Source organism: Drosophila suzukii, chromosome 2R (assembly GCF_043229965.1).
Source record: "Drosophila suzukii chromosome 2R, CBGP_Dsuzu_IsoJpt1.0, whole genome shotgun sequence".
Classification (NCBI taxonomy): Eukaryota; Metazoa; Arthropoda; class Insecta; order Diptera; family Drosophilidae; genus Drosophila; species Drosophila suzukii.
In genome coordinates, this window is record NC_092081.1 from 14,594,316 (window position 1) to 14,610,544 (window position 16,229).

Below are 16,229 nucleotides of genomic sequence, written 5' to 3' on the forward strand. Positions count from 1 at the left end.
CAGCTTTTCACGTTGGCCATTTACATTTACAGCTGCCGATTTTGCGGCGATAAATTAATGCTTAATCAGCAGAAATTGTCTAAATCCGCAAATTATCCGCCATGGTTCTGAATGTCCGATCAACGGGCGTTTAATTGTAATGCCCAGCTCGCCGACACACAGACACACAAATTGAAATGTGCGACAGGCAGCGGTTAACATGGCCGGCATGTCCAACTCCAAAACTGACCATAACAATGGCCGTCTGTCATAACAAAAAAATCGAGCTATAGAACAAGAACAGAAACAGAATCGGAATCGAACTCAGACTCAGAAACGGTAACAGAACAACGGCCAGAACAAGCATTAATGGTTTGTGCTAATTGAAATTCTTGGGGCACGTTCATTGATTGCAGTTCAACGCGGCGACCTTGTCAGGTGGGTGGGGGTGGGGCTATTGATCTGAGATTTAGACCACTTACCATTATCAGGTCGCCAGTTTCCATGTGGCGCCGCATCAAGATCGCAGCCATATTCTTCTCATCCTGAAAGACTTCCCCCACGTCGTTCCTGTGATGCTGTAAGTAAAAAAAGGTATATTAGATATTATGTAAAATATTATATAAAAATACTAAAATATTTATAGCTAATTATAATTATTGAAACACTAAAATGTATTTATCACATAAAGCAAAGTCTAACCAAGTTACTCAATATTAATAATTATTAATTTAGCAATAGGTTAATAAACTAACATTAATGATGTTGTCTAAAAAAGATGTTCAACTGCAATCATCCCAGGAGATTTATGTTTATAATTAAAAATTCAATGAAAATAAACCATATATATAAAAACACCCGTTGCTTAGCTAACCTTAACCAAAACTAATAACTTCTTTAAATCATAATACATCCCCGCAGTAGCTTTAATAAATGTAAGACAGCGCTGCGGTGCTAAAATATATTTTGTTTGAAAATGCAATTAAATAGCCATTATACATTTTAACGGGTCTAAATTCTGCAAATTCCGCGAGATGTAAAACAAATACAAGACCCAGCCGCAGCTGGCCATAACTAAAAATTTAAAGCAATTTTCGTTTTGTTTTATTTGTTTTTTTGTGGCTGTTGTTGCTGTATAACAAATGTATATTTTGTGGCCACCGCAGCTGAGTTGACCAAGACAAAACGCGTGGTTAGCGGGTAAATTTAATTAAATGCAACTTGGTTTGGCCAGAAGAAAAAAAAAAAGGTGGCGGTGGTAGGAGGACCTGGGCACTTAGTGAGGAACCTGAGGAGCGTGGGGCCGTCGAAGCTGTAGCGGTAAACTGAGCTTTGATTTATGCCCCTGGTTGGCAAATGTGACGCCTCAGCATGCACGTCACTCATACGCCGTGTGTGCCGCGGCAGACTTTAGACTGACCATGAAAACAGTGCTGCTGGCCCGGCTTAATGCCTAAGCTTCTGACATTTGGCCAACTGCTCTAGTTTCGATTTAGTTGCTTAGTTTTTCACATTTTCTGTTTTTCAATCCTTTGACATAGACATTCGTTGCGGATTTTTCTTGTGTGCTCGGAATTCAAGGCAGCCATCGAGCAAATACCCCGGGGATATTAGACTCAAATTAGCATAAATTTCGACTTCAACGGCTTATCTTTAGTCCCGCTTTGGTCGAAAACTAATTAAATTAATTGCCACTGCGTAACCTGACCATTCAATTGAATTCAATTCAATTCGCTTCCATTCAATTGCTTTGAGTTCTGTAATAAATATCGAAATAAATGTAATCTGACACTTGACATCGGCCATAGCATTTGGCATTGGACCGCGTCCGAGGCTCAAAAACTTGTCGTGCCGGCACTCTATCAAATTACAAGCATAAATCATAACTGCCCGCGTCCAAATATACAGTTACTAATCGCAGTACGCCTGATCGGAGCAATAAATGGCAGTACGTATATGTGCTCGTATGCATCAAAGTAAGCCAAGTGCCAGAATCCATTGGCCTTTGGCTTGATGAGAGCTGTCGGCCAGAAGTTAATCTAGATATGTACGTTTGATGCATGTACGGCCTTATTAAAATAATTTGAGCGGTCTTAAAAGAACCAAGTTCAGGTTATCTATAAAAAAAATTGTATGAAAATGTTGTGTTTAAAACTAATGGAAATTACTTTTCAATATTAAATAGCTTATATCTTTAAGCCTAATAAAATTTGTTCTAATAAAATCGGTATACTTCTCCCTTCAAAAATGTGTACTATGAATGTCAAAGATAAAGATCCTTGATCGATATATTCTTAATCGTTCACTTTATTTCATTTAAGATAATATATATTTATTTATTATCCCTGAAGTATATAGAACACAAATGGGTTTCTCCACTTATGACTAATTCCGTTTTCTTATGTATTCTAATAAATCATTTCTCCTTTTCCTATTAAAAATTTGTATCATTGTACATTTATGAATATCAGAGACTAAGAGCGTGGATCGATATATTTTAAATCGTTCACTTCATTCAATATACTCGGAATATGCAACATAAATGGGTTTCTTCACCTTAAACTCCCTAAATCAATATTCGATTATGTCCTTCCCGAAATTTGCAAAAATCAAGTAATTATTTTTAATATATTAATATTTTTAGGGAACTAGTAATCGTTGTAATTATTATTTTAGCATTTTTCAAATTATAGAATTTCCTTTTAAATGCAATATTTAAAAGATATGGGCTTCCCTAGTGTAAACTACCCACCAAATATTAGTTATTATTATTAATGCTTCCCAGAAACTTTTCAGAACTTAGCAATTATTTATCGCTTCGATCGAATTACTGAGCTGTCCAGAACGGGGCGGGTTTTGGCTAACTTTTTTTTTTAAGTTAGTAGAGTGACCGCCAAGCGTGCGGACACGCAAAAGCAACAACACACTCAAATTTTTCATGTGCAGCAGGCATTTATGGCTTAATTCGTTGTTGCTGTCGTTGTCGCCGGTTGGTTGTTGGTTGTAGTGGCTTTGTTGTATTTGCTAGTTGGACACGACGACCTTGTGGAAAAATAAGTTCAAAGCAACAAGTGGCAAGTGGCGACCCCCACGCCGCCACACGTATTTCGGCTGCCATGAATCCGAGCCCGAATCCGAATCCAAATCCGAATCTGAATCCGATTCAGAGTTTCGAGTTGTCAACGCTTGGAGCCTGGCCAAGTGTTTTGGCCATATAGTATTTATGAACTGTCAGTTGGCCACTTATTCCACAGCTCGGTTTGCTCTTGACTCCACTTTGCATGGAAATGGACATGGACCCATTGACAATTGCTGTTCTTATTTTGACTTATTTTGTTCTCTCTCTCTAGCGAATGCAGTTTTAATTAGTTGACTTGCAAATTGTAAATTGTTAGCTGTCGCGCATTTTTTCTTCGATTTCATTTCCATTGAGTCGAACCATATATATATTTTTTTTTTATTTATGGCGCCGTAAATTTTTTAATTACAAATGGCTACAAGACATTATGCAGATCTCTGTGCGGAGATTAGGCTCTGACCGGAATGTTTTGTGTATTTGTATTGTTTGGCTGCAAGTTTTGTCTTACGTAAGCAGCGAATTTCTCGATTGCCCCAAGGGATTTTCTTTGATTTTTGCCAATATTTTTGTTTCTCACTCAGCCTAAAACATTTTTGGATGAATGGTTTTTGTTTAACCAGAGAAAGGTGGGAGCTTTTTCTTTATTATCTGTAAAGTTGTGTAGGCGAAAAAGAGTTTATCAAAGTATAAAGAATAGAATGACCTTAAAATACTCTATCTTTTGAGCTGTGTTATTCAAAGGACTATGAAAAAAAGTGTTGAAAGCCCTTTCCATTCAAAAGCAATCCCTCTAAATACTTCACTTCATCGTTGTGCCACCTAAATATCCAAAAACGAAAGTAAAAGCCCCCAGACTTAACAACTTCCTGGCTCAGACTTTTTAGCCCATTTTCTTTGGCTCTTTCTTTTGGCAATTTTGTTATGCAAATTAAGCCGAAAAGTTGAAAGAAGAAAGACACAAATGACCCGGAGCGCCGAACTTGGCAAAGTGAAAATTAGCCTCTGAACTCTCATGGTTGCTTTTTTTTCTGTGCCGAAGCGAGAAGAAGGTTAGGGCATTAGTCTCAGGCCCTTAACCCGGCGAAAAGACGATAATTTGCCATTGTTCGAAGTGTCAGGCAAACGAAAGTCCAACTTTTCAAATGGAATAAGAGTACGAATCCCACACAATCTTTTGGCTTTGTACGCACCGTAAATCCACATGCCATTTAGCCAAGTTAACCGACAATTAACGCATTAGACGACGTGTGGGCGTCGCTTTTTGTCGGTTCGTTCCATTTGCTGGTTTGTTTGCCTGCTGATTTGTTTGGCGTCGTTACGCATACGCCGCATTGGCCGCATTCGAGCTGCGCATGATAATAACTTCGGATTTGCTTTGGCAGTTAGCTTGTTTATTACGCACCATTATGCATTGTATATAAGTCGCGTCGAACTGGATTTGTTGTTGGCTATTCGCCTTTGCCATCAAGACAATGCCAAGGCTGGATCTGGCCATTATATGTCTGTTATTCCGCCCAATTATGTGACCCATTGAGTTGTTTGGGGGAATTGATTCTTCGATAGGCCAGCTAGTTCCTCAATGTTTGGCCCTAATGGCGGCCAAAAGGGAAGGCTACAAAGCAACAAGCCGCTCGGCGTTAACAATAAACTGCAACATAAGCATGGCAACAACCACAGAAACTGTCAGGCCGTGGCAACAACTTGGCTGCATTATGCAACCGATTGCAGCCGCGAAAAAAAAAGCGGGAGAGCCAGCGAAATGCAGCCCGAACTGCTTTCTAAGCCGCAACGTTTTCCTGCTACCCCTCATGGTTTTTTTTTCCATCGTTTTTTTAATTTTTTGCGGAATTGCAACTTGCATCGCCCGCGCTTAAAAAATAGATAGATAGTTAGATAGACGGAGAGAGAGTGGGACACACTGAGCTAATTTCGAATTCATTCAGCTGCCAAATCGGCCAGCTCATTAATCATGCTTCTCCAACGCCGCCGACAACAAGTTGGAATCGTTTTGCAATGACAAGATACAATTTTGCGTCTTGTGAAACGAGTGCAGCGGCGGCGGCGGCAAAATGTGTGGCATGCAGCAAATGCTTTTACAGTTTCATTACTACACACACACACACACACAATTTTTTTTAATTATGCACTTTGCGTTAGCACCCATCAAAAATGCATTTTGAAAACTTAATTAGTTTGCTTTCAGTTTTCCTTCCATTTCAGTCAGTGGGAGATATTGAAAGCGGCTGGGGGGTGGAATCACTAATGCCCGCGTTCGTTGCCTAAGTCTTTCGTTTGGCGGCCCCGTTTTATGGTAATTGTCGAACCATCGAGTCCCGAGCGGGCAGGTGGCCAAGCCTTAGCCAAAGGGGATTGTTCTTCTCACCACAGCCATGATCCACGATGCAATTGCTCATGGTCCACTGTCTGCCGATTGCTATCGAAGTACCCAAGGTACTTTGTGGAAACCCGGATCAGTTGCCTTCTGTTTTATTAACCAAACCAATGGGGAAGTTGAGCCAATGCAACCCAGCAAACCCCTAGGGAATTGCATTTATTATTATTTTATTATTATTGTATTTGAATTGAAATTGTTGAGTTGAGCTTATATTTTGTAAATGCTTAAACTCGAGTTTGATCTTTCAGTGGTAGCTCATTCAAACCCTTTTTGCCACTTCTATAGAAACAAATATAATATTTAAAACTACTATACATTTTCCAAGTCTTTTTAGCCACACAAATCATCGTTAGCCACAACTTCTGGTACAACAGACCCATTTACTTGATTTAGCGCTCCCCTTTTCGGTCGTTTCCATTTTTTCAGAGACCTGTGCGACTTTTGTTTTCATTTCGCCTTATTTCTGGTATTTTTGCGGCTGCACTGACCTTTGAGTGGGGCCTATCGCCTTCATCGATTGAATGCGGCAGTGGGAGTGCCCAGCAACGCCTTGTGTTTGCCTTTTAATTCCTTGGCATGCCTTGTATTTATTGTAAAACTTTCGGAGTAACAGGGTGGAAGAAACAGCTTGAAACAAGGTTTCCACAGAGAAATTTCCACCGCAAAACAAAAAGAGATTGCACTTTACTCATTTATTTTCAATTTATTTTTAATTTTCAATCAAAAAATAAAAAACGCAACATTTTCCCTCGGCCTCAACCGTTTTTGTTAAAATAAAAACCTAACGGGGTCAATTCTTCGGACCAGGTATCAATGGAAAATTATTTTTCGGTACTTTTGCGGTTGCCAAACAATAAAGCACAAAAAAAGATACAGAATGTCAGAAATTAGAATAAATGTTTTTTCCCAACATTTTTTGTTTCCTTTGACTGCTGTTGGAAGGTCTCTGACAAAGTGCCGCCATTACCAAAAAATATAAAAAATCCGACATAGAAAACATTGAAATTGTTGTAGTTATGTGGTCTATATCTTGAGGCCATTTGTTTGTGGCATGAGTCCAAATCCAAAAAACATAAAAACGAAAATAATTGCCAAGTCACAAGATTCAAAGGGGAAAATGCCTTAGCGTGGGTTACTCAATCTTGCGCGGAAAATGCCCAAAAATATACTGCAGCAGCTTATTTTTTGTTTTTAATTAAAAGTGAAGACAAATTCCCCTAAGAAATGAAAGAAAAGTCAAACGAATCTTTCCGCATTTCGCAGTGCCAGGCTTAAAAACTGAAATTATCACACATAAATCACAAAAAAGGCAAAAACCCAGTTGGCAAAGTCCAAAGCCATAAGAGTTCGAGTCGCCGAGTTCATTTCTTTTTCGGCTGTCGTCTGACATGACATTTCACTTTCATTTCCGAAGTGTTGTGTCTTGCATTCAAAATTATGCTGTGCCTGCCACCGCACTCCCCCGCCGACGTAAATATCCGCCGAATATAAGACTCGTAATTTAAAGTGCGATCAATTGATTGTACTTTGTAGGCAAGAAACACGCCCACTGCAGCGGAGAAAAAAAACAGCATGAATAATGGGTAAATGGGAAAATTAAATTATATACACAAACAAGCCATGAAAAGGCGTTCGACGCCAAAAGAAAGTGAACTTTATCGGTAATTACAAAAAAGTCACGTTCACGGCTCAACTCATCTAGCTGAATTTTATTTGGAACTTGTGGGTGGATAGAGTAAATATTTATACTTTTGGGCCATTGTCATTTCTGTATTTTAAGCTAATCCGAAATTGCCTTGCATTATGATAAATAAGAAACAGAAAATAAAAGAGGTTAAGCCTGTTACATACTGGAGTAAATCTGTTAAGCTGATTTCCGTCCGTCCTTGACTTTATGATTTTCCAACGTGTTTGTGACTATTTTATCTCACTCACCATAACAGGCGAGCATAACAAAGAAATGTAATTAAATGTGAGCTCAAAAGTGTTTGTGTTCATAAAAGAAAATCTTTATATCACGTGGCCAATTTACTTTGATTAGATACGAATAAAAGCCGTCTTACAAGCCAAAGCAAGAGCAATTAAAACACAGGTAAATAAAGCATTGCGAAGCGTTTTAAAACGAAAATAAAAACAAACCCAAACAAAACAATATATAAAAGCCAGATAAAAGCTGAAACAAAATATCTGCCTACCTCAAGCGGAAGTATGGCGAATCAGCAAATCAGAAAACGTACAAAGGCAAAACGCAACAAAAACCAACGTAGTAATTTTTTCACGATACCCACCATGATGTAACCAATGAAAGTGCAGTAAAAGAAAGACTTATAAGGAAAATGTGTATAACAAAACACCAATTTAGGGCAGGAAAACATGTGACATAAATACAAGGGCCAATCAAACACAAAAGTGGTATATGTAATATTAACTAAAATGGGCATGAAGGAGGATTGCGTTGCTTAAGATTACGTATAAATTCAAAGTGGATCCAATTTTAAAAAACACGGTTGTTAAAAAGTTAATGAATAAATAAATGAGTGGATTAAGATAAATGTAACTAATCAAATGTTGAGTTAATTGTTTTTAAAGTACTTGAATTAAAATGAATTGGTTCATACATTTTTAGTTGTAATCTATTACTTCTTCTCAAGATTATAACATTTGTAAATATTTTATTTTCTTGTCTTGATGACCCTCTAGAAGGTATAAGGAAGGCATTCTTGCAGGTATAATTTAAATCTTCTATTAATCCAAATTCTAATTTTAAAAGCTTGCACTTCCCAACAGACTTAACTTTTTCGATAATATAAATTACATTTGAAAATATTTTATTTCCTTGTCTTGGTGTTCCTCTGGAAGGTGTAAGGAAGGTGTTCTTAGAGGTATAATTAACATGTTCTGGTATCCTAATTCTAATTTTTAAAGGTTGCATTTCCCAACAGACTTAACTTCTTCAATAATTTAAATTTCATTTGAAAATAGTTTATTTTCTTGTATTGGTGATACTTGGGAAGGTATAAAGAAGGTATTCTTGGAGGTTATTCAAGTTCTAATTTCTAGGGCTCGTTTTTCCTAAAAGATTTAACTTTTTCGACTATTTTTTAATGCATTATAACTTTTAAGGTAAAGGAAAAATGTTAAAAAAAGCTCACCTCTTCGTGGGCGATTTCCTGGAGGTCCAGTCCGTGGGTGGCGTTGGGCTCGCTGCCCACCGTCCACATGCGCAACTGATGGGGCGCGCCTTTGAAGAGTCCTTGGGTGGCGCGCAGGCTGAGGTTCAGGTGCTGGCCGAAGGCGCTGAAGGACACGTTGTGCGACTTGATGGCACTCACTTCCGGTCCGAACAGGTGATTGCCGCCCGAGGACATGGCCTCGTGCTTCAGCTCGCTGTAGTAGGCATTCTTGCTGAGATCCTTTTTCACGTGGTGGGGCGGCGGTGCGGCGTTGACCTTTACCCTCTCGCCGATGCTCCGCCGCCGCCGCTGGTGGTTGTAGTTGTGGTTTTCATGGTGCAACAGCTGAACGAGCTCATAGTGCGGCACTGCATCGTGGGTGTCCACGTGGAAGACTGACTGCAGCTGCTCCGGCGACATTTGTTTGTGCAACTGGAAAAATGGGAAAGAGAAAATCGAATTCAGGTTAGTTGCCCATGGGCAATGACAACAAATTGTAGCAATTGTCAGTGGATAATTGAAAAATTATCAATAATTCAATGCAATAATCGAGTGTTTGTTCGGTTCGTGTTTGCATTGGACCCCTCAAGAGCTACCTGGAGATTAACGACTAAGCCAGAGCCAAAGCCAAAGCCAAATCCAAACTCGGCTGTGTTTTGAGTATCTTCGCTAACTGGGTCAGGGTCAATTCGGCGTTTGATAGATTTATTTATTGTGTGCAGACGCATGTATTTAAGTATTTCCGAATCAAACGATACGGATCGAATCGAACAAGAAGCAAAAACAAATATCGAATAGCAGGCTTATCCAACTTGCGTGTAAACTTTTTCTTTATAAACACATTGTGTGTGTTGGCCATAATTGCGAATTTCAATCAAAATCCAATTAATTTTATATTGTTATTAATGTGCTTTTAATCTGTGTGCTATTGTCAGAGCTTATAAATAGCAGTATTCTTCTATTCACCATGCTTAGCCTCAAAGAATGGAGTGGAAATTCCAACATGAGCGTATTTTTATAAATGAAATAGTTAAGATTCATTCATGTGCCACTTTAAACAGCCAAAGCTTCAGTTAGCTGACTATTCTAAATGACATTCTACATCCATCAATCTAGTGTTTTTTTTTCTTGGTACTTCCACTGCATTTCCGTTTTATTTATCTGCTAGATCAGCATCTCACTTGAAATCCAATCAGCAGCAGTTACCAACAACAAGATCTGTTACAGGGTCAAAGCAAGAGTAGAATTTCCTTAAACAACATGCGAGAGGCAGGCGCAAAAACAAAAGACTCAGGCAACGAACTTGCTGCCAGCCAGGGGTCTGCAATTTAGGCAAATTTCTTGCATTTATTTTGCCCAAAATGGCCTAAAATGAGTCAGAAACGGAATTGCAGCAAATGACGACAGCGCGAGACAAAAAAAGCAGAAAAGGAAAAAAAAACCAGACCAAGACGAAGGCAAACAAGATAGCCAGTTGTCTTGGCCAAAGTACAAGATTCACTTTTACAGTTAAGCGAGGCAAAGAAGTGCTGAACGATGATGATGACACTGCCGGCCATAACCGTAAGTCGAGCTTAATAATTCTTATAAAATTGAAACCCCAGCGGAAAGTTGAACTGGCAGGTGAACAAACGGCAGATGAAAAACCAGACAGACTCTCGGCCCAGACGCTCGGCACAATGCCAAAGAGTTTTTACTTTCATTTGAAACGTGTTTCTCCAACAGGAGCCAGCTGTTTGGGGTCGCATTGAGCAACTTTTGCCATCGCAGCCGTCGTCGCCCCATTGAAAGTGAAACTGAGGCTTGAGAAAGGCTACTCTTTCCATGAGGCGTTGAGTTTGCCACTCGAGTGCAAATCGCGTTGAGTTGAGTGTAATCCGCGGCTTTAGGGCTCTTGGCCGGCCACATTTGGAAAGTTTTGCACCTGCAGCAAACTACAATTATTCTTGCCCTCTCTACGTATGCAAATCTTTTGGCCCGACGACCACACCCAAACACCAATCAACACTTAGCTCTCCGGCCCTTGTGGCCAATTAATCGCAATTAAAAACAAATGAGGGAGAAAAAAAACTACGATCGGCAATTACGAATTATGCAAAAAAGGCGGCATCCAACGAACAAGATCACCAGCGGCGATTGGAGAACCAGGGTTGCCGAAGGTTCAGAGCTCTTGAGCCGGAAAAACTCTTTAAAGACCAAAAATGGCTTGAACATTATGTAAATCATTGATAGGCATCGGAAATTACAGCTGCAAAGGTGTTGAAAGAAGAGAAAAAACATAATTGTAGGCACTTAAATGTTGATAATCAGCTGGTCTTAAAAAATGAAAGAATAATTGTGAGTTTAATTAACATTAAGTTTAAATAAATTGTCTTTTGAATTGGTCATTTTACTTGAATAAAAGCTATTAGTCTCGGTTTTTATTAATTTTAAAAATTACTTTTGAACAACTTTTTATTGGATTCTAAATTAGAAACTTTTAACTATTTTGGTTTATGAGTAATAATCAAATCTTGTAAATACTTTTTTGGGTTTTATTTTGTTATAAATATTTTTTAAAAGCAGTCATTCTGTTTATTGTCCATTACTTCTTTTATTGCACTTACTAAATAATAATTATTCTTCGTAATGCACAAATGCATCTCCGCATTTAATATGGTATTTCCTAAGACTCTTAACAAATTATAGTTTATTAAGAACCGAATCTAGAAATCCAGCCAAGCAAATCCAACCCTAGCTGAAATTGTCATTCGATTCGATTGGTTGGCAGTTTGCCATTAAGTTGCTGTTTACCCAGCTATTTGTCCCAGCTTAAGTTTGATTTTATTTTCGGTTTTCGCCGAGTGCAATGACGGATATTGTGAAATTGGCGCTGTTCGTAATTTGTATGGCTATTTGGCTAGCTGGGCTGCTGGTCGATGTTTACTGGGGCTGCTGGTGCGCGGGCAATTACTGAAATTGTGCGAGATTACTCATACGCCCGGTGTGCGATACACTGAGTACGATATCGCGCTATAACCGGCATGACGACGAGCCAACTTCGATGGCGGTGGCGACCAAGTGCAATCAGAGTCAAGTCAAAGTAAAAGGTGTAGCCGCCATATTAACGCAAAAAGTGTGCTTCAAATTGGCTCTGGTTGAGGCCAATACACTGTTTATGGCCAGCAGTGTTTGTTGTGCAATTGTTTTCCACTCTTTTTCCAGCCGGTCAAAGTCAACAGCGGCAGACGCTCGAAAGAGTGTCACTCGACCTTTCGCGCAGTCAGTCAAATACAAAGAAATTACTCACTTGCCAAAGCCATCAACCTTAAAGATTTTCGAGGCTTGGGCTTACGGATTGTTAAATATTCACTAAATTGCAAACTTGTCGGCCGCGGCATCGTCTCATTTCCCTCCATTTCCTTGGATTTGGGTGTGTTGACCTTGTCGCCATGGCTGACAAGCGGCGGAAATTAGCAACCGCTTCTGTCGGCGTTAAGTTTTCAGGTTTTTGCTCCTCTCATTTTTGAAATTTTGTGTTTGTGCCAGCGATTAACAAAGTGTGAAAAGTTCAGGGTGTTACGACACCTTACACATGGGTTGTGTCTAATGCGAATGGCAATTTCGGGTGATTTGTATCATTCGCAAATGGGGGTAAGTTTATACACCAATAAAAACAGCACTTATATGGCCAAGAAAGCAAAGTATAATTATTGAAATAAAACTTTTTAGTGATCTTTTACCATTTACATTGCCATAAAAGCAAAGTACCCTCGATAAAGATTATTGATATAAAAAAATATTTAAAATAGTTTAATGATAATAAAAACGTATGCTTATTTCCCCTCTTCAATACAGATATTATTTATTTCGCTTGCATAATCTCTCAATCAAGCAGCAATTACTCATTCACTGACATTCCCCCGATTTTCCTATAACCCCACGCATACACAAACACACAAAATCAGCGGGGAGAACGTGACCCAAGAACAAACAAGCTCAAAAATTATAAAACAAAAAAATCCAAACTCAAAACTCAAACCGTGACAAAAAGCAGGCAAAACTGTGGGCCAAAACCAAAAGAGTAGATCGGTAGCCGAAAGGAAAAACGACATCGATCCCAGGAAACAACAACAAATCGTGCCACAGACCATTCTGGATTTCACAATTAAAGGCTTAATTTATTTGGCCGGCAATTGATAGGCCAGCAAACATTTGGATATCTCATATTTTTTCTGCATTTCTGACAGCACAAAAAAATAAATAAAAACAAAACCAACAAACGCTGCTGACTCATTCGAATCCGAATCGATATTTTCGTGGTGTTTTGCATGTCTCAAGTCGGTTTTTTTACATCACTTTTTTCATGCTCGGCTGGGATTTGAAGGGCCTCGTCAAAGTGGTTAGTGTGTTTCTCAACGTTGTTGTTCTTGTAGTTGTTGGTGTAGCGTGTCAACTTTAATTGCAGTGAAAAACGGAGACGAAGTCGTTTATGGGGCACATTTTTTACGCCAGCGCCATTTATGCGACTATGGCAAGGCTAAGGGGTCGATGTCTCCGCCAACACGAACTTGCTCCCAAATCAGCCCGAAAAATCATGGCCTATTTAGAAAAAAACCCACAGATTTGCAAGGAAATTAAAAAAAAAAGGTTTTTTTTAAGAAAAAGAATAAAATTTAATGTTAATAGGTTGTTAAATTATATTCTCTTTTACTATTATAAATCTGTAATTGGGACTGTTATAATAGGGCCTGCAGAAAATTTATTAAAATCCAAAACGATTTCATACTCAAATTTATAACCTTCCAAATTTGTAATTTTTAAAATTAAAACCAGCTATTCATTTTGATTGCTTTGTAATTAATAAATGTTATTACTGAAGTCAACGGTAGTTTTATTATTCCCCTAATGCAATCCTGATGAAAGTCATAAGTTAATTAATTTTATAATTAATTATAGATTTAAATTGATTTCCTAATTATTGGGTTAATAAATTTTCAATTTGAAATGAATCGGAGGTGATTTTTTTTTTCTATGTCCAAGTCTTCTAAGTGCTGTTCAGTGGAAAGAGCCTGTAACTCTTTCCACAATGGTATCATCTTCGAATACGTGCTATCCTGGGGCACAGAATTTCGTTGACTGTAGAAAGCTATTTTCTGGGCACAGAGCTTGTACAACCAAGGGATATCCAGGTAATTGGAGCCCTCCATCAGGTCCCAAACGTGTTTGATATCCACGCGCAGGAACTCCTTGTCCCAGTCAGAAGTTTGAATGTCAATATTCTCGGACGAAAGATGTTCGTTCTTGGACACCCAGGCGGGCTCCTCATGTCCCATGTGGTATTGGGTCCACAGGAGGATCTTCAGCAGTACACTGCTGCGAATGCCGTGCACCGGGATAACAAAATCCTCGTCCTTTGACTCTTCGCCAACGCGACACATTTCACCCATTACCAAGGATCGCTCGAGCAGGTTCAGACTCGCTCGAATCGTCCTGCCATCCCTCGTCTCCAGGAGCACCATTCTCGACTCGACTTTGCAGTCGATATGCTTTTTAATTGTTAAGACTTCGACTGGAAAACGATAAGCCTACTTTTCGCTATCCATAACTTTTGGAGAAATGTAAAATCTCCAACGACAAAAATCACAAAATGTTGATTAACACTACAAGAGTTACTTCGCAACACTATTGTTAAAATATTTTTAAGAAGCTTTGACCCCCGGATTTTTAAGTTGGAGAAGAGAACTAAATTTTTAGTTATAAAAAAATGTAAACATGTAAAAATTTCGTAGTTATTTTATTTTACTATGACTTAAAGTAATTTTAAGGAGCCTTTGCTAAGCTTCCGAGCTTGCTCCAACATTAATGCACCAAATTGAGCACCTGATGTGATGTTGTAGCATTTTATTAACTTTTTATTCCCGAATATATATATTCTGTACGCTAGGTGGCGTGTTGGTGTGGTATGCAATCTCGGAAATAGCCGATTTACTGCATGCGTATCTCCATCTCTCTCACACTCCCTTTAGGTGAGTAACGGGTGTCTTACAGTCAAGGACAACGACTATAGCGATCTCTAATATTTAGCTTGTATTACTTTTATTCTTTTTATTTTCTTTAATTAAAAAGTTCCTAGAAGTAACTTAGTAGGACTTTATCTGCCAAGTTAATAAATAAACGTTGTCTTTTAATCATTTAACCCATATTCCCTCAAACATTATTATCAAAACATAATGATCTCGTTGGCATTTACCAAGAAAGTCTTTGTATTTAATAATAAATAAAACCACTCTATTTCGCTCCGTGCAGGAAATTCAAAACGGAATTGGTAATCACATAAAAACCACCTTGGAGCTGCTTTAATTATGAAATTTTCCTCAGTCAAAGTTAAACCATAACCTCCGCAACAGCGGAAAAAAGGTTGACAATGAAAGAGAAATAGAGGAAGGGAAGGCGACTTACAATTAACCAACGACAGCAAAAAGCCATAAAAATATAAATAAACAAAAAGGGGGAGCAGACAGACTGAAATTCACTTGGAATAATTACAAGAACTTTTTACGTCTGACCTTGGCCATAATTTTGCTGGCCAAGCTTTTTCTTGAAAACAAAACCAAACAAAACAAAAGCTGAGCTGTATTTCAATGAGACATACCCATTCAATGGCACTCAGAAACCCGGGCCACAGCACAATGCCAATGTTTTATTTCTAACGACGACTCTCTTCGACTCTCCGCTCTGTTTTGTAATTTAATTAATATACAAAAAATGTTTTTGTATTTCTTGAAATGCTAATTACGCACAATGCGAATGACAATGAAACCGCTGACTGGTTGGGTTTTTTGTTTTTATAATGTCCAAACCGTTAACAGCTGGTTTTTTAGTACTACGGGTACCCAGGGGTTATTTGTATCGCATTGAATTGATTGATGGGTTCTTGGAGTCCAAATGAACGTGATCCGAAATCACTGGCATTGGAACCTTTCAGGGGTACTTACATCTGGCAGGGCTTGGCATATTGTGCTGGCCAAGAGGAGCGCTGTGATAAGGACCAATGTTGAGGACATCTTACTGAGCCGGTGGCCTAGGGTGTTAATTTTATCCTTAAAAATGCTTAAACTGTAAAGAAATAACAAAGAAAATTATTTAGTAAGGTCAAATAAAAGTAATAAAATTAAATTATAAGCAAGTTTTTATAAGTTGTGGGTCACTAAAAAACTGATAATCATACTAACTATGGCTTCATTTAGAGATTAAGTCATTTGGAAGCACTCGATTGGTTTAGGAAAATCTGCAAAATAACCATCCTTAAGCACCGTAAAACAACCGTAAATCTTTAATAATCCTAAGGCACATCCCCCTCCTTTCTCAACCTCTTCACGCAATTGCAGCATGCAAAATATTTATTTCCCAAAAAAACATAGTTTTACCACCTCATCGCCACATAACCATTATTTCCCTGCCCACAAACCTGTCTTGGTCATGCTCAAATGGGCATTATGTTTGTAAAACAAGTACAGTAAGCATCTGTTGTTGCAACGCCAAACGCTTGTTGTTGCTTCAATTAATATTTACTTTTATTTTTGTGTTTTTGTAGAAAGAAAACCTAGTTTTCTGGCCCGCT

General features: G+C 38.5%; 2 protein-coding genes across 11 annotated transcripts in view; both read right to left on the minus strand.

Annotated features, from left to right (window-relative positions):
- sona (sol narae) overlaps nucleotides 1-16,229 on the minus strand; it is a 49,325-nt gene that overhangs the window by 26,713 nt on the left and 6,383 nt on the right. For all 10 annotated transcript variants that reach the window (XR_010653554.2, XM_036813189.3, XM_065863424.2 and 7 more), the window contains exons 2-4: nucleotides 15,604-15,724; nucleotides 8,606-9,058; nucleotides 462-557 (exon numbers count right to left, since the gene is read on the minus strand). Coding sequence is in view for 9 of the 10 variants with exons in the window: in XM_036813189.3 (XP_036669084.3) it covers nucleotides 462-557; nucleotides 8,606-9,058; nucleotides 15,604-15,672 (618 nt within the window). In the remaining variant the exon portion in view is untranslated. The remainder of the gene's footprint in view (nucleotides 1-461; nucleotides 558-8,605; nucleotides 9,059-15,603; nucleotides 15,725-16,229) is intronic.
- LOC108009889 (S-phase kinase-associated protein 1) lies at nucleotides 13,483-14,224 on the minus strand. The gene has a single exon (XM_017074607.4). It carries the CDS (start codon nucleotides 14,125-14,127, stop codon nucleotides 13,603-13,605), a length of 525 nt encoding a protein of 174 aa, XP_016930096.3. The 5' UTR covers nucleotides 14,128-14,224; the 3' UTR covers nucleotides 13,483-13,602.